Source organism: Hyposmocoma kahamanoa, unplaced genomic scaffold (genome assembly GCF_003589595.1).
Source record: "Hyposmocoma kahamanoa isolate Upper Pololo Valley unplaced genomic scaffold, ASM358959v1 67, whole genome shotgun sequence".
NCBI lineage: Eukaryota > Metazoa > Arthropoda > Insecta > Lepidoptera > Cosmopterigidae > Hyposmocoma > Hyposmocoma kahamanoa.
In genome coordinates this window covers 2578239-2597640 of record NW_020653855.1, presented here as the reverse complement: position 1 = coordinate 2597640, position 19402 = coordinate 2578239, and the positions used below count along the sequence as shown (strand labels likewise).

Genomic DNA, 19402 nt, shown 5'->3' with positions numbered 1-19402 from the left:
TGTGATGTGTTAGGCGCTATTTGTTTTACATGGGGTATATTTAAAATAAAGGAATTATCCCAACTCCTTAGAACAAAAAAAAAATAATTACATTCTTAAAAAAAATTCCATACAACTTGATTAACGCTCCTCTTGGTGGTTTGTCGACTGATCACACTAGGAACTATACGTATTCTTGGGTTTTTAACCAATTTGATTATCGCTAATCTGGTACTTCTAGTTTTGAGTTTTAATGTTGTAACTATAAGGCACAGTATAACCAGAAATCTGAACCACATTCACATAATGCAACTATTATATCTTCCCGTTGCTTTTAGGATTCCTGCAATTGGACGCTTGTAGAAGAGGTGCATGTTGTGCCGACCCCACCTAGAGTGGGATAAGGACAGGAAGAAGAAGATGAAGAGGTGTAATGGCGCAACTGTGGTGCGGCAGCCGCATGTCTGTAGCATTTCAGTTTTTAGTTCCATAATTGTGACTGCAAAAGTGCAACTACAACTACAACTGCGCTTCTAAATATTGTACGAAAATTATACTCCATTGAACCATTTATTTAACTTTTGACAGCTGGAATTCTAATCTATTATTGATGTCCTAATGCGTTTCCGATTGTTTTTTTTTGTATAACAATCGTTTTTATTTATGTAGAAGTTTTAATCGTGAATGTGAGCGGGTTCAAAAAAGAAGATATTGCTGATAGGGATCGTGATGTTGCGTTTGACAATTTGTGTACTCAAGGATTAATAAACAAATTAATCAAAGTTAATAAGTGATAATTTCCGTTCATATGAAGAAGAATCCGACGATTTAATATAATTAACAATAAGAATTTATTATAATTACTTATAATTTATTTCATTTCATTATAATTTTTTTAGACAGGTACCAAAACTTATCAAGTTCAATAATCTTCGTTACATAGTCTGTTAGTTCGATGAATATCGGAGCTAAAGAGAACGTCGCTTCACTAAAATTAAAAAAAAAAGAGTCCAAAAAGCATTGCATTTTTTGTCTATGGTTGTATGTCAATAATTACAGAACTTCGAAAACATGCCTAAGTCAAAACTTAAATAAATGGTTGGACGTTGGAATCGTGGTATAGGCGTGGCCCATAAAATATTCTTCATTGATAAAAATTCATAAAAGTTCATTTTGTAAATTCGTACAATCGGGATTTCACCAAGCTTTTAACCCACCGAGGATGGGAAAGATATGGTTATGGGTGTGCTACATGAGCGCAAATGCCGATTACGCGTATGACGATAGTGTGAAGACGGTTACGCGATAGTTCATTTGCGCGAATGGACAGTTACGCGAAAGTTTGAATGCGCGATAGTGTATTTGCGCGAATGACGATAGCACGAAGACAGATTTGACTTCCATGGCTGCAAGTTGTTGCCATTCTTTGCAATGCAAAGCTCTCATAATAAATTATACGTTTATTTTTGTAAAAGTCTATTAAGGTGTACTTGCAACAATTAAGTTGCCTTCCAGCTTTTGCAAATATGTCTTCGTGCAATCGTCATTTGCGCAACTGACTATTCGGGCAAATGAACTATTGCGCATTTAAGCTCTTTTTTTATAATTTAAGTCTTCGCACTATCGTCATTCGTGTAATCGGCATTGGCACTCACGTACTACACACTTTGGTTATAGTCCATTTGCGTTGCGAGTGCAGCAAAAATTTTAACACACCAATCTTCACACACGACAGTTCTTCAAGACAGACAGCTAATAACTCTTATCAATGAAGCCGGGTACTCATTGTAACGTTGGTCCTAGAGTGTACGTGTGACAATGTCTTTACTCGCTGGAATGAGTATTAGGGCCTTCACAGAGCGACGCGGATGACCTACGCGGATGTCCGTCACAGGTGGTAAAATATATGTAAAATATAAATGTATTATAGGCATAATACATTTTGCCACCTGCGTGCCGCCGTGCACTGGTTCTTACGTAGGTAGTCATTCAGTGCAACGGCGGTCGGTCCTGAGTCGTTGTCATGGCTGCGTTTGAAACCGAGAGAGTTAAACAAGAGGCACTTCAGCTATGTCTGTGGAATCTCCGCGACAATTGTCTCAAGAAACTATTCTTTTTAAATTTCAATTTTTAAACTTCCTCTAACTCCGAATACAAAGATACAAACTCTTCTTTAGAAAGGCTTTTCGCGACGATCGTGTGCGCATTAAAGCTTCTTTTACCATGGCGTCGAGTAAATAAGCGGCAATGATCACTTTTAAATTTTTATCCAGAACTGTTCCACGCGCGATCACGACCCCCGAGGAACTGAACGACAATTCATCCGCGACATACTTCGTCCGCTCGTCCGCGCGTGGACTGTCCGTGTCACACTGTGTAGGCCCTCGAAATATTATTTGCACCGAATTGTCTTATCACTTAATGTTTAGTGTACGGTTTAACACGGTGTAATTTCTTATATTACTATGAACAAGCGGATGTATTTATTTTGTCAAACAAACTAACGTCTAGGACTCTTTTACAGGTGTTCTTTACAGTTAGCCGTGGTCAGCGAACCTGTAAAGAACCCGAAACTTTGGTTTGTTTGGAAAAACCGATACACTGATCGCGACAAGTTGAAAAAAATGGCGGCCGGTGCGCAGGTTTACAGGTCTTCAAAGGAGACGGGGAGCGACTGCGTGAGGATCGCTGACCAATTATGGCGCAGGCATCGCTTACGTTGCTATAGTTACGCCTCACCCCTTTGGTTGCACCTCATATCGCACTTGAGACCGTAAAATCGACTTCTGCGTTCAAGTTACGTGTAGCGATCAGTACGCGATTTTGGTCCGGAAAATTTGGTTTAATTTCCGATGGACATATAGCACTTTCCTTCCAAAACACGCACGTAATGCGGTAGAAACTTTGCTCTTCTTGTCATAACTAACGCATAATTTGCGTTTCGGTAACTTTCGAGATATTGTCACCAAAAAAAAGTCACTTACGCTGATTTTGCTTAAGAGTCTATTACAACCTCAAGTGGCTTTGGTTGATTGAGTGAAAGTATTGAATCAAATATATAGTAAAATTGAGGATATATACTCGTTACTATGGTGTGAAAACTAGATTCGTAAAATATTTTTACAATAGAAAAAAACACAAACTTACCTCGAAACTTTATAAGAAAACCGCTGTATTCAATAGGTTCGTTACATATTATATCAATTTTTTTTATATCAACTGAAGTAAATCGACTCATCCGTAGAACAAAGATCTATGTGCAAGACTACTCGTTGTCAGGACATAGTACGTTTCGGTCGTTGTTCTTCGCTGTGGATGTCAGATCGAGTGTTGTTCGATATTATATTTCCGAAACGAAATAAGATATATAAATTCTCTAAACACCTTACAGCAGGCCTTAGTTTGAATAACGAAATTATTCTCTTAACGTTCTTATTCTTTTTTCGTTATATAATCACATCGGACTCTGTTCTTCGGATGTGTCGAAATAGAACATATCGCACTGTTAATACAATAGTGTATTAACTCAAAAAGTGTATTTTTTCAGAATCGATGAGAAACGAATTACTCACATCCAGCGAAATATTATTAAAATTTATGTATAGGTTAAAGTTTATTTATTACAGACATCTAAACAATTCCCTACTTGCCAAATAAAAGAAATAAATAACTTAATATTTTTTAGAAACTTATTTATTAAGACTGTTTTATCTAGAACTAGTTCGCAAAAACTTTGTCTCATTTTGAGTTAAGGAGATTTATTTTAATTGTTTCTTACAATATTTTAACGGAAGTTTTATTGACATGTAGAGAATAAAATTTTACGTTCAGCAATAGTATAATCTAGAATTTCACATATTTTGAGTTACAACACTATTGTAATAGCAGTGCAATATACTAAACGATATATATTTTTTAAATGGTTTTAATTTTGTTTGTAAGAAAATCTGAAATAAAGCCAGTGTCCCTGCCGCAGCAAAATGAACCGTATTAGTATAACAAAAATTGAAATTCGAGCTGAGGTAGTATAGACTCTTAACAATAAAACTAAATAAGATAAAAAACAATCGATTACAGGGGGTTGAAGATCTCGTTTCGTTGAACCAAGATGAAATTTCGATAAAAATGACGATTACGTTAGTTATGACAAGGAGGTCAGAACTGCATTCTCAAGACGAATAGACCATTACTTTCATCTCTAATGCCACTGCAATACGCAGTGACAGAACAACAAGTAGACCGATGAGACGAGCAAATTGCCTATCATTATAGGGAAACCGATTTTCAAGAATTGTAGAAAGGTGAATCTGTAGCCGTGCTGTTCGGCCACTCCTGCGCAGACCACGTTAGCGCTCGCGCCGATTAGAGTGCCATTACCTGCGAAAAGGGGTTAACATACATTATTTATTGCGGACGCATCACGGAATGGCAAACTAGTGGAAGTGTGTAGTAGTAGGAAGTGGTCACTTTGGATGTGCGTGAGTAGACACGCTTCTTGCTCCACAACACTATATGACTCAAATACAATGTACAAAACGTTTAAAAGCAACTGAATAAAATGCGTTCGTCTGGCGCCCCAACCGGATTTCAGTCGAACGTTTGTGACGATGTAATCTCTTTCATCGTCTTTCCACCTTTTAATCACCCTTTTCTCTGGTTTCTGGTCACTTACTTTAGAAATTTTGAATTGTTCCTATGTCTTTTGTCTCGTTATTATAACTTTGCTTCGTTCCGTCGTCACTCTCGACTAAATGTCTGAAGCGAGCACTCTGGGTTCTGATCAGTTTTAACAGTTTTCAATTAAAATCATGTAACGTATCTAATATTATTAAAATCAAGTAACCTAACTAATATTTGTAGAAAATACGGCCTTTTGGGGTAAGTTTACGTTAACTTTTTACCGTTTGACGCATGTTTTGTAAGCAATTTAAGTAGGGAGTGTTTTGATATCATTGTACCTGTGTTTTATACTCTTATTTTTATTGTTACAGCCTTCATTTTTGTCTTGTTTATCTTCTCTTTTGCCTCATTATACAATAAATTTATGAGAACCGAGTCGTCTATTTTATTATCGCGACACGTTAACTATGTAACCAGAGAACGCGACTAGAACTCACAAAATTACGCTCGTCTAGCCTCACCCTTAAGCCGAACGTGTGCTTCACTACGTAAACCAAAAATGTTTTCACAGAATTATGGTTTATTGTTCTGTTTTGTGCTGTCAGTAATAATAATAAACTATTTTGATACCGATTAAACCTTCTGGAATACGTTATTAGTGGTTTATATGATCATTGTTGTCATAATTTATTGTTGTTGTCATTGAATCCATGGTCAAAAAGGAAGGAAGGAAGCTTGGAGTCCTTTCCAGGGTGAGGCGTTACTTTACACCGACACAGTTGATTCAGCTGTATCATGCCCAAGTGCGGTCGTGACGGAGTACTGCTGCCGCCTTCGGGATGTCTATGGTACATACCAACTGGCCACCTTGGATTGAATTGACAAGCGTTTAGGCTCACAGGTTACTCGGAATTAGTAGAGGCGAAGCTGCAGAGCCTTGAACACCGCCGTAAAGTTGCCTGCTTATCGGTATTTTACAGGATATATCACGGAGAGTGTGCGATGGAATTACACGATTAAATTCCGCCTTCCCCTTTCCATCGGGTGACTAAACATAGGCTTGGGTTCCACCCTTATGTTGTGGATATTCCAAAGATTCGCACGTTTATATGGCGAACGGCTATGTAATGGAATTTCTTGCCTGCAGACGTGTTCCCTGAACGTTACGACTTGGACCGATTCAAGGCGAGAGTGAATAGGCATTATTTAGGTGTACATGCTCCATCGTCACACCTCATCGTCGTTTTCCATCAGGTGAGATGGAGGTCAAATACGCACTTACATTTGTATGAAAAATCAAAAACAATATATTTATCAGACATCTCATACCTCCAAGGCAAGCGCCGAAGCTGAGGGCCCAAGCTAGAGGCGCTAGAGGTAGGGCAAGCCCAGTCGGGTCAGCCAGGGCAGCTATAACTCGGACCATCATAGTTGTTAGTGGTATGTTGTCGACGAACGCTGACGCCAGGCCTGATACCTAAAAAAATACACAATAATTGTAACTTTTTCATTAAAAAAATAAATACCGACCTCAAAAGCTTGCATATCGGCTTTTTTCGATTTCCCTCATCAGATTCTGACTTCTTGTTGACAATGGGACTTTTCCTGGTTGTAATGGTAACGGCGATTTGTTGATTAGATATATTGTGTCAAGTGATAAGTCGACTTTTATTTGCGGAAAATATATTTTTAATTTGTGATAGCCGAAACGAACCCGGAACAGCATCGTCGGCGTTAGGGACCACCTCCAGAGTATGCCCTTTCACACAAAAAAGAATTTTCAAAATCGGTCCACAATTGACGGAGAAATCGGAACACATACATACAGCCGAACGTACAACCTCCTCCTTTTTTGAAGTCGGTTAAAAAGAATTATACGTGTGTTTTTTTATGAATAAGTCGTGGGCCTGATGGTAAGCGACATGCTTGTCTATAACAATTCCAAAACTTTCCCTAGGCTATGGGTGTATGTGTTATAATATTATTATTATTATTAGTAATAAGTGAACACTCACCCATAAAACGAGCATGATGGCTACAGCCAGACGCGATTCTTCGCCGACTTGCAAGATGAGCGCTTCTGTTAGCTTCCCAATCCATGAAATTAATCCAAGTTTCGAGAGAGCCTGAAAAAGCGTATTTCATACATAGCTGCGGGTTGACATAATAGAAAGTAATAAGAAGTTTATTGACTGCCACGATGTTTTACTTTGTTCCTTTTTTTCTAATACTTAGTGATGGGACGAACAAGTCGTGTGTCTGGTGGTAAGCGTCACGCCTGTCCCTAACAGTTACAGTGTCACTCAGACCCTTAAATCACAAAGATCTGAGAGGCACTGCCACTGCGCCCGACACCCTGAGACATCAGTTAACAAGTCCCATGTGCCTGTCATTTCACAAGCACCCTTAACCCTTTGAAACCGGAACGCAGTTTGTCCACATGACTGCTTGGCGGCAGAAATAGGTAAGGTGACAGTACTTCCCTGGACGAACTCTTTCACAAGGAGCTCTACTGCTACTAAAGACTACCATGATATAATTTTTTTTGTGAAATTACTTCCACTAGTTTGTTATAATTATTAATAACAAAGATCGAATACAGAAAAATTAGACCCAGCTGGATTCGAACCAACGTCTTCAGCATACCATGCGGACCTTCATATCATATCGTAGCCGCACTTTCTCACACTCGTATCTTAAAGCACAGAAATGCTAAAATTGCATTGTATATATGCAGGATGATTTAACATCAAATTTCCTTCATATTCACACACTGACTTTTACCTATTCTTAAAGTAATGCATTCAAATTAACACCCTTGATAAGAAATTTAAAATAAATAGAATCCGAATAATCACTCGTTATAAGATATGAGTTTGAGAAAGTAAGGCATCGATATTACAATTATTAAGGCGACATCTCTAGTCAGCCGCTGGTATAGCTGTAAAAATACCTGGCTGAGTGAAGAAAAACTTTCATAGTCTTCTCATAGATGTCGCAGCGGCAAAAAGGCGTTAAAAAACTAAAAACAAAGATCTGATGAAAAATTCGTTGGATCTGCTGTTTCGTTGCGTAACTTAGTTGGGAGAGTCGGCTTGTATGCTTAAGAGGCTAATTCGTATCCAACCCGATTGAATAAATTTTTCTCTGTGTTTGATCTTTGTATTAATATATATTTATTTATTTACTTCACCAAACACTTAAAAAATATTACATCACGTGATTTCTTGACACCCCTAAACCTACATCGGTTTGTCTGGGTACCGCACAATCTATAAATAAGCACGACAGAAAAGTAACCTATGATATAACGTGTCTAACATTACGAAATAATTTTGAATGTCGATAGCAAAAAAAAAAACAAAACAACAAATATCGTAAAATGCACACAAAAACCAATTTTTGCCCTCGCGTGATATTGACCAAGCCCGTGCCTAACAAATGTCTAATAAGTGTCCTAATAAGTGTCTAACAGACTTCTTAAAGTGATTTTTAATTGAACGTTTTAGATTTACATGTATTATTTTTTTCTTTAATTCCAAAGGTAAAGTGTTAATTCGTTTTGGTATGATATATTTAAGAAGTAGTTCTTTCTCAATAAAAGTTATTTGCTGATGTTATTTCTATAATACTTGCAGATTGCTTAATATATTACTTTATAACATTATACTACATTATTAATTTTCACATTATTGATGTTATTGTAAAAGTTAATAATGTAGTATAATGTTATAAAAATCTACAAGTAAGTAAAAACCTCTGTCTTCTGCAGTTGCTTGCCGTTGCAGGGCTTCACATGTTAACAGCTCTCATGTCAAAAAAGTTTTGACGTTTGCTCCGCCTAAATTTGTGAAACAAATATATGCCTGAAGTTCGCGTGACATGCGACAGGAGATATTGAATTTTGCGCATTAAAAGTACCAAATTCGTTTTAGCGGAATAACTCTAAAACTAAAGGGATTAAAAAAAATCCGTGGTGACAGTTGTCGATCACGCATAAATATAATTAATTATCTAATTTTTGTCCTAATAACCTGTAGCATTTCGAGGATGAATTGAAAAAATGTGAAAATTAGAGGTCATTTCGTGATTTTTATCTATCTAGGAAACTTTATTGTTTTATGTTTCTGATTAATGTCTATGCTAGAATATATCGTGTAAGTAACTACTCATACAATATTTTATTTTTAACTTTAAAGTGGATATACCCCTCTAAAATCAAATCGAAGATTAGGAATTTTTCCTCTGCTCCCTCTTAACTGCCCAACACTGTAACATCTAGAATTAGCTATGTATGTGACATGCACTAACGGAATATAAATTGCATGAGAATACTGCGATGAATACATGAAGTTTTGCACCTTGTAGGTACAACTTACATAATGTGACAACTCTGTACTCTTAGCGAAGTGTGTGCATTGACTATGATACTAACCTCCATAAGCACAAACAGTGCTGCGAAGAACAATAACGTCGACCATTCCACTCTGGCCAGAATTGGCTCCAAATCTTCGGTTTCTGATAGGAGTAGAAGCAGTAATGCACCCAGGAGCGCAGTCCATCCCAGCGACAGTCTTTCTGCAAAATATTATAAAGCATTTCTTTTTTACAAATTGAACAATCAACAATGCGAATTGATAACAAAATAACTAATCAGTACAGAGCACTAAAAAACCCGACCTTAAAAGTCATTCAACTCCTAGTTTTTCGCCCTTAGAGGTCGAATATTGTCTTTTAAATGGTAAACTACTGGGGTACCCTCTTTCCAACAAAAAAAGGATCATCGAAATCGGTTCACAAACGCCGGCCGGAGTTATCGCGTAACATATATACAAAAAAAACATACAGTCGAATTGAGAACCTCTTCCTCCTTTTTTAAAGTCGGTTATAAACAAAACTTAATACTAACAGAAAATAATTAACATATTCAAGGATGATGCAACTGCGAAAGTAGTAAGTAACTAATAGTTCACATCCTGGTGAAATTGGGCGTACCTAACGTGATCATACGTCCTGTCTTGAGTGGGACAGCCCCGCTTTTAAGCTTCGTGTCCCGATGTCCTCAAAATACAAAATAAAAGAAGGGTGTCATGTTCCGGCGGTTCAGAGGAACGATACATGACACTTGTTTGCGTCGCACGTCGCCGAATAGTAATTCGTGTAAATAGTTAATAAGTTTATATTATTTTATATGTATGTTAGTTTGTAAGGTATGTATCAATAATAATAATATGTATGTTAGTCTGTAAGATATTTGTTATATGGGCCTTAGTTGCCTGAAATAAATGAATAAATAAATAAATAAATAAATACATAAAAATGTCCTGTTTTGTCAAAGCGAAAAAATATCGCAGAAGAGAAAAATATATAAAGTTAGCAGACTATACAAGATTAGTCGTTTTTTAAATGGGATAATTTTATTTGAAAGAAAGATAAGTGTTTATTACATAAGCACAGACACGCATATAAACAAAACAACAGAGGAACAATAATAATAATAATAATAAAAATTCAAAATTAATCTTTAAGGCCTTGGGAGAGGCATGATGCTAAAATGGATAATGACAATAATAAAAAATCAAACAATTGATATAATTATGCAATACCTAATTCACCGTCACGCGCGTCGCGACTGGTGCAATCGGGACTTGCTCAGCCTTAAACATACGGCTTTTTTAAACCGTTTCGTTGCACTGATTTCCAGCAATATTTTATTTGATCCTCAATGATATAAATTGATCTATTGTAAATATGCGCTTTTTAAAATAGACGATATTTTGAGGCCCAATATAAAACTAAACGTTAATTTACACAAATCACAACATTTTTTACGTAACTCAAGAACAGATTAAAATATCCATTGACTTAATATACGTTATGTCTCAGAAAAAAGGATCAATCATTAACAAGCCTAAAAATTATTTAAAAAACAAAACCCGACAAAAATATTTAGTTGGAGAAATAAAAAATATTCCTCCTCACTATTTCGATTTTTTTTTATGCCTATGACACACCCCCAATCAAGACGAATCTAGCGACACCATGTCAAAATCCATCAAGCCGTTTATTTAATTATTTATTTAAATATTATAAGGGTAAATAAGCTTATTCCATACATTATTTTAAAATCGTGTAGATGGCGTGTCGGTGTTGATTGTGATTGGTCCGAACACTTTATCTACCGGTTCGACTAGCCAATGACATTGCTTTTAAAGTTCCGTACTTGCGAAAAATATCGGGAATTGAAAAAGAAGGCATTTACGAGGCAATGTCTTTAGGTGAAAGAAAAATGTATGCATTCGTATCTCATCAAATGTTCAAGTTAGATTCGTCAGGAATTATAACGGTATTTTGTGGTTACAAATTTTGTTGAGTATATTTTAAAGTTCTAATATAAATTGTTGGAGGAATAGATAATTTAATAAATCAGTTTGGTTAACACGGCGTTTTATTGGAGTGTTTGGAAGAAGTGTACAATACATACACTTGAAAAAGTATGGTAAAGTAACTTAGGTATAAAGATAGTAAGATAATGTGCAACAGGCGGCCCTTTTGCTATGTAGCATAAACACACATTTTATTTTTAAAACATGAACAAATTTACAAGCGTCCTATTCTGAGTGAAAAAAATACCTAACCTAAGGCAACATCCATGATAATTTCTTCTCATGCAAAAAAATAATAGAAAAACATTGACTTACAATTATATGGACGTCGGGTCCGCGCTAAAAAGTGTCCGCACTTGTAAGGCGCTAAAATCGTATACAGAGCGCGACACTCCGCTTTAGTCTTCATTTGTTCTACGGACAGCGCGATACTGCGATGACATAACAATTTAAATTTCGAATAGGTTGACTTGGGACATTTTTTTCGTGGTTTTTGCATTAGACCCGTCGTCCATTTATTTGTAAGTCAATGTAGAAAAAGAATACTTACGTAATTCCGGAATGGCGTGAAGGAAGAAAACTATTATAACGAAGCCAATGCAAAACGATGATTTTATTAGCAGAGGCTTATCTCTGATGCAGTACTGAAACAAATAAGGTTTTAATGTAGCTATTTAAAGTACATTGCAGAGGCCCGGACAAAGTAGAGGACTGTTGATTTGTTTTTTCAAATAAACCATCGTTTCGGGCCCTTTACAGGCCCCACGGTCACGGTTGGCTGAGGTGGTACATAGTCATCAACCAGTTATGTCTAATATTAATGCAAACCACCCTATTTTTTCACTATACTTACAAAAGTTATTAATTAAATGCCTTATTTTAAATTTTACAAAGAAACATTCCAATTTACGCTACATTGTTTTAGAAATAAAATGAATTTTTATTAAGATAAATTTATTACTACTTAATAATGTAAATTAGAATGAATTACATATTAATTAGTACGGCAGTCTTATGTCTGTTCGGGATTTTTCATGAGAGGAAATACTGGATCCCAAACTGGTGGTATGGAGAAACCATCTTTCCTGTTGAAATTAGGATGTTTTTTAATTTCAATGGCATCTCGCAGACTTCTTTTGCAAGGACCTGGGGTTTGTCAAACTTCATTGAATGTGTAGGTTTATCCATGGTATGCTCGCAGACTGCAGACTTGTTTACGCGACGGTGTTTGACGTCATCGCTTCGTTTGTCCAATATAAGAAAGACCGTTACTCACAGTCAAGCTTGTAAACTCCTGCATCGATTCAATTCGAGGTAAGTTTGTGTTTTATTCTATCGTGAAAATTTTAAGGAATCGTGTTTTCACACAGTATACTAATCAATGCATATTCTCAATTTTACTACACATTTTTTCCAAAGTGCGGAATCATCCAAAGCCATTTCAGGTTGTATACTCTTAAACCTCTGAGTCGTACTACAACTGTTATGGACAGGCTTGTCGTTTATCACCAGGCGCACGACTTGTTCGTCCCGACACTTGGTAACATAAAAAAACCGAAACGCAGTATAGCTCACATCATAGCTTGGTGGCAGATATAGGTAAGTGGCAGGCAGTACTTCCCTGGAACTCTTTCAAACGGAGCTCTGTTGCTCCTCCACAGTGGTGCATTTGCAGTTTTAACCGCCCTAGGCTCCAGTAGTTAGTACCAGTCGCCCATTTCGCAGCACTCATCATATACGGGTAAACTACATAATAAATTTACTTTATTGCCAACTTTTATCGAAATCGATACAGAAATTTACTATTTAATATTTTTCTAGCACATTGATTTGATATAATTAATTATCTGTGTTAGTTTAAGGGGCGCACGCCAGTAAAGCGCCCAGCCGGCATGATTTTTTCCGACATCTTCAACATTTATCGTCATATTTCAGCCAATTTACAGAAAAACCTAAATAAATTATACAATTTAAACCCATTGACTTACAAGGTCAATGACTTAAAACTTCATCATGAATCACTCTGTCTATTGGGTAGAAACCGCATGAAAATACGTTCAGTAGTTTTTGAGTTTAACGCGATCACACAGACAGACAGACGCGGTAGTGATAATATGTAGTGATGTAGTGACATTACCTAGATAATGTAACATATCTATGTTTTATACATAAAATGTACGAAAGTGATTTAGGAAGAATATTGTTATACGATGCGGTGCAGTGCGGCCCGCCATAATGTACGCCTTTAGAATATTTTGGTACTTTGAGTTATTTCTTGTTATAATCAGTTAATTTTTTGTCACGATTGGCCGCCCCTAAAATCTGGCCGCCCTAGACTCGGGCCTACTGGGCCTTGGATCAAATACGCCACTGCTCCTCCATTCTCCGCTAAGATGGATTTTGGTCCTAAATATTTGACATACCTTTTGTTTCATTTGTGCTAAAGTAGAACTAAACAACGGGTCTGTTTTCGATGCTCCTTTCCCGGTTTCCTTTCTCAATAGTGCTGTGTTCAACTTTGCAACCTGTAAATGAACCAATGTCTATTTTTATATTTCATTATGCCCTTATTATGCGACGAGTGATTAGGTTAAGTTTTACGTAGACTTTTTTATGGGAAGCCTTGACATTTCAGGACGCTTTCAAAATTACCATATTAGATATAATAATGTAAATTATAGACGCAAAGAAATAACAAACGTTAAATCTTCGTGGTAGGCCACAAATTTCACTAATAAATATACACAAGAATGTAATATAAATGGTGAGCAATTTTACTGCGGTGGTATATTTGGAAGAAATGTTTTGTAATTGCAAGTAAAGATGATGCTATCAGTGCAATTTAATGTGTAAGAAATATTTAACTCTTATTTTTTTATTCAATTGATATTCTATTATTTTTTGTGAAATTACTCCGCTAAGTCGTTATAATTATTAATACAAAGATCGATTACTCAGAAAAAAATCCCTTTGATCCGAACCGACGTCTCGTAACAAACCATGCCAGACGCTTTGCTAACTAAGCACGGTACGAACCAGCGGACCTCACGAATTTTTCTATGTGCTTGTCGTCGGATCTTTGTGTTTGGTTTTTCAACGACTTTTTAGCCATAATGCCATCTATGAGAAATCTATGAAAGTATTTCGTCACCCAGTTAGGTACCTTTATAGCTACTGTTATTTTTTTATTTAATTGATATTCAATTATTTTTTGTGTGTACCAAATCACTCTTCATAATGCTCCTTCACGGACCTTACAGGCGTTTTGAATGAATTATAAAATACGAAATGTTTGCTGAGCAAAATGTTTGGACTGTTTACAAGACTGTTTCTCATGACACATGAAACATGAAAAATTTGTTTCCAAGTTACGATTTAAACCCTGCAATCGGACGTATATTATATTTATACTATATACTTTACCTTTTTCTCCAAGGCTCTTCTAACGACATCCTCGTCTTTGGAGTAAGATGTTAACGATGCTGCTGCTCTGCGCCAAACTGCAATTTCTTGGCGAATTTCTGAAATCAAAGCAAAAAGAACAATATGGGGTTAAAGCTTGTGACGTATTAAGTTTCTGGTCTTCGTTTTCAAAGAGAAGAAAGAAGAAGAGGTCATGATCGAGGATAAGGCGGATATAAGAACAACACAACAGACGTCACGGTGACATTCCAGAAAGGAAAGAAGCACGGGGACCACTGATGTAAGGAGACAGACTGAAGACGTATTATGGAGGATAAAATACATTTTAAAGTATTCGTGTAACCAATATAGTCGATAGTGTAGGGAATCAGGATAATGCGTGCTAAATAGACTTTTGAGCAAGGACGACATAAACTTCTGAGGATTTGTTTCTAATAATCACGGCGGAAAAAAAAACCAATGAAGTCGCCAAAACTCACACAAACAAATGATAAACACTATGAAATCTTGATAATGATTGGTCGTTTTTAATTTAAAAACATATTGTGGCTGTTAATGGAATTTAAACTTTACTCAGTCGTTATATCGTTGAAAGTTCAATATTTTTGCTAACGTGCTGCCATCTTGAGGCCACTAGCTGGACTACGACGAACGACTAACACAAGATACAAAACAAGGTAATATTGTGTAGATTTTTATGAATTGTTATGGATCAAGGAACAAGGATACAAGGATCATGCTATTTTATTTTTAGTAAAAATACTATGGTAGTAAAAACAATATTTAATAAAAATAAATATGAACATGATGTCAAACGTCAGCGCCACCTTAAATCAGGGTCAAGATTTGCATTTCACTCACCGAGAATGTCCCTGGGTACGCTATGACGCAGAGTGTTCATATCCCTGAATATATATCTTATTTGTAGATATGTCTGGACACTGACGAGCAGAATTCCCACTCCCATGTGTAGTGTGAAAGTTGTGAAATTAATACCCTGAAAACAAAAACGTTTTATTTTTTTTATTATATCAAGTAGGAATTGCAGTCTCACTACATTTCCGCGTCTATTTGAAAAGTAGTTTTCCATACTTAAAGGCTAGGTATTTAGGCAATTAACACAGGATATTTACCAAACATTGAAAGGTAGACTCCAGATTTCCGAACATATTTTTGTTAAGGAAAAGAAGATGCAACTCATTCATGTTCAATTATTTTAAGTAGCAGTAGAGTTCTTCAAGATAAGAGTTCGTTTAAGGAAGTACTGCTACTACTACCTTACCTATTTCTGCCGCCAAGCAGTAATGTGAGCATTACTGCGTTCCGGTTTTGAAGGGTAAGGGTGCTGGTGAAATTAAACACACATGCGATTTGTCAACTTGTCTTAGGGTGACGGGCGCTCTGGGTGGCACTGCCACAGTAAAAAAGTCAATGACGGCCATTTTGTATGCGTCGTATTGAGAATTGGTCTCACTAGAATCTGAACAGAATCCTTGACAGCTTACGTTTCGAGGCCTTCGCTTGATTGCAACTAAGAAACCATGTAGACGGCAGATTCATTCGGTGCAAAATAAGTCCAAGTCACTTACCGCAGCCAAAGCAGCAGGATGGCTAGCAATTATGACATTAGGTGGGTCACCGACAGGGGTGGCTGCGCCTCCTACATTGCTGAAGATGACCATTGACATCAGGACAGGAACAGGGTTTAGTTGCATTACTTCGCAGAGTCTGAAAATGGAGTACACTATAAGCACAATATTCCTAGATAGTTGTGGAAACTTAAAGAACTATGTCCGAAATGAGATTTAGGTTATTGGTTCTTTCTTTATGTTCAGCAAAATCACCAAATGCGAGATATCCCGAATCAATGACATCGTTTTAGGGTTTATTTGAGTCCTCGAAATTTGCTACTCAGAGCTTTAAATCGCAAAGATCTGAGGGGCACTGCCACTGCGCCCGTCACCCTGAGACATAAGTTGACAAGTCCCATGTGCCGGTAATTTCACCAGCACCCTTACCCTTCAAAAGCGAAACACATTTTAGCATTATATTGACCTACTTAGGTTGACCAATTGATAATACAGATCAAGTTGTAGCACGGGGCCAGGTTACTTTTATCTGTATTTCTGCAATATCGTAATGAATCTCGCCAAATTAAGCTCATTCCCCTCTGTATATTTAAAATCTTGGTTTTTATAACGTTCTGTATTGCTGGCTTATCTATTTATAATGCTACTATACCGTATGGTGACTGGTGTCATAAGTAGAACAGTGGTAACATTGTCCAGGAACGTGGAGAAAAACGCTGTGAAGAAACACAAACAGTTGATCAACGGCCAGGTCCTTCCACCTGTCACCTGGAAAATAACAGTAATGCATTTTTAACAATCTATAACCGTTTATATATATATTTTTATAGTTTATATATATGTTCTATAAGTGTCAAACACAAACATCAGTCTAAAGTTCACAGTTCTAATCCTAATACAAATAATCATGATTTTGATGCGGACGGTAAATTCTATGGAACGATATGTCAGTTCGTTTTGATTATGAAAAGACATCAACGCATAATATTAGCGACACTTAAACTCTCCTCCATTTTGCTAACTACCGATTTAATTATCAAGCCTCTATTGTGTAATAAACGTTATGTATAATATTATTTATTAATATGTAAAGAATAATTAGCAATTTATTATTAATATTATTATAAAAAAGCGAAACTGCGAAAATGAGCCAGTGGATCTAGTGCTAGTAGAGTTACCGATATGGTGTTGGCGCAAAGAAAATTTCAAAAAAATTGAGTAATGGCAATTCAATACTCAATTGCGTCTGTGGCCGAACGGTTACCATGTCATCGATTCCTGGGCCGGGAGAAATATTCGTGTGGCCTACATTTATTTCTCTCGTGAGTTTGGGTGTAATTTGTGGTTGTAGTGCGGGGCAATTTGTTGAGTGCGTGCGTTATTAAAAAAAAATGACTGCTACATAGAGAAGTTTTTCCATATGATGGAGATTTTTTCTTCCCTTAACACGTTTAGACCAGCGCGTACCGGTGGAGCACGGACAGCTGGTCCATCAGGCGTAGTGTACCACCGGTGGTCACACAACACTTGACCTTTGGTATACTAAGAAACCCTTGCCGCCTTGAGAGAAAGTGCTAAATTTAACGTTCCCGTCGTAGCGTAGCACAGATTATGCTATTATGGAAATTATTTCTGATAAATTGTATTAAAACAGAGAGAACTGGCAAAAAAAGCTTAAGATAATAGAATTTTTAATTAGAAAGTTATTAAGATATAGTTAATTAGAAAGAGATAAAGCATAATTTCGCCGTGTTCCCCGGTGGCGCACTCCGCCTCGATATATTTTTTGGTTAATAGGGCGATCATGTACCACCGGTGGCCATGTGAGAATCTTTCCCGCCGGACAACAACTAATGATATAGTTGAAGAAATATTATTTGCAACCATGAATGTTATCTCTTAGAACGACTTGTCCTTTCTATTACAATAGGGTAATAAAACCACTAACACTTCTTTTATTTAAAACATACATGGACTTAATGATCTGGGTTCATCGTACGAGTCATGGGTACATTAAACGCGTTTTCTGAAATCTAGTCTTGAATTATTATTAATCATCAGGTCTTTTTTTTTTAAACTACTACGTACTTCGTAAAACACCGACTGCCGAGTCTTTTCTTACTAATTCAACAAAGTTAATTCAGCATGAAGGTTACCAAGTTCAGAATTAAGTGCCAATGCGTAAAAGTGTTAAAACTACTTGTTTGCTCTATATAGATGGCAAGTGCGTTACCGAGATGACTCACTCTTTTGTCCTATTGTACTCTAAAGATGAAGCGATAAGACGAATCAGTGCTAATAATATTTCGCCAATTATAATTTTATTCCCGGTCTGAACGTCTTTGTTTAAAGTCATAGTCGATACAGAAGGGAAAAGTTCATCTCTACGCGTGTAAATTCTATCTAATTCCTAATTCCTCTTGTTGCGGTTATGGCAAGTAAGATAAGTCTATTCAACAGGTTCAAATTCAAGTTACGTTTGTCTTACCCACGGACAAAAAAAACAATGGAAGTGTCATAAGCCTCGATTACTATCAGAACCATTGTCGTCAAAATTCACACTCCACAAAATCTTGATATTGAATGGTCGTAGTTTTAAATTTGAACAGAAATAACTTTTTCTGGATAGTTAATATAATTTACCCTGTCTGTTGACACTTGAAACTTCAGTACCTATTATACGAGTTACAATGTTTTGATATTATATTGAAATTTCAATCAATGTGCTGCCATTTAGCAGTTAATTGCTGAATGACGACGAATTGGAGTTATTAATTTAGTTCTCCAAAAAATAAACGACCACATTGCAGAGGTATAAGCTTTCGTTTCTACAAACAGTTTCGATAAACAAAAAATTGAAAATATATTACAATAAGACTTTCCGATGACATGAAATACCACCACGGGCAATATTTTTGGTACGGCTATCATTCAACACATTTTTTTAGGATTTTAAAGAATTTGCACGAAAGAATGACACAACCATACCACACAAAGCGAAAATGGCGGACTGAACTCAGATAAGTCTTTCGAGACCTATAGTTGGCACGCGTCTGACGCTAGCTAACAACTTCTACTGTATTTATTGTAATGTGGTCGTACCTGTTGTTTTAGACTTGTTCTTTAAAACTACGCGATGCCAACAATATCTGATTTGGATTAGCATAATTTGTGACGTCATCAACTTATTGTTATTTATCAACTACAAATAAGTTACGATTGTACCTACCTCAAAAGCCAATACGGCCAATGTATCGAACAGTCCAGTGTCGGCGATGATGGCAACCAACAGCATCATGCTCAGTAGGAGTAGGAGAGTCTCCGCATCAAGCCAGGAGACCACCTCGGGGAGGGTGGGTCTCATTCCGCAGAGGGAGAGTACTGCTATACCCAGGGATGAGCATA

At 36.6% G+C, this 19402-nt stretch overlaps 1 protein-coding gene across 3 annotated transcripts in view; it reads right to left on the bottom strand.

The window, feature by feature from the left end:
• Nucleotides 1-3917: 3917 nt before the first annotated feature.
• LOC113232176 (P protein-like) overlaps nt 3918-19402 on the bottom strand; it is a 96335-nt gene continuing 80850 nt past the window's right edge. For 2 of the 3 annotated variants that reach the window (XM_026466814.1, XM_026466816.1), the window contains 11 exons: nt 19227-19402; nt 16650-16765; nt 15998-16136; nt 15270-15405; nt 14409-14506; nt 13409-13510; nt 11536-11629; nt 9035-9177; nt 6615-6725; nt 5929-6076; nt 3918-4356 (listed from right to left, as the gene is read on the bottom strand). The exon at nt 19227-19402 is cut by the window's right edge and continues 85 nt beyond it. In XM_026466814.1, coding sequence (XP_026322599.1) covers nt 4178-4356; nt 5929-6076; nt 6615-6725; nt 9035-9177; nt 11536-11629; nt 13409-13510; nt 14409-14506; nt 15270-15405; nt 15998-16136; nt 16650-16765; nt 19227-19402 — 1442 coding nt within the window. In that variant the 3' untranslated portion in view covers nt 3918-4177. The remainder of the gene's footprint in view (nt 4357-5928; nt 6077-6614; nt 6726-9034; nt 9178-11535; nt 11630-13408; nt 13511-14408; nt 14507-15269; nt 15406-15997; nt 16137-16649; nt 16766-19226) is intronic. The other variant, XM_026466815.1, reaches the window with a different exon arrangement.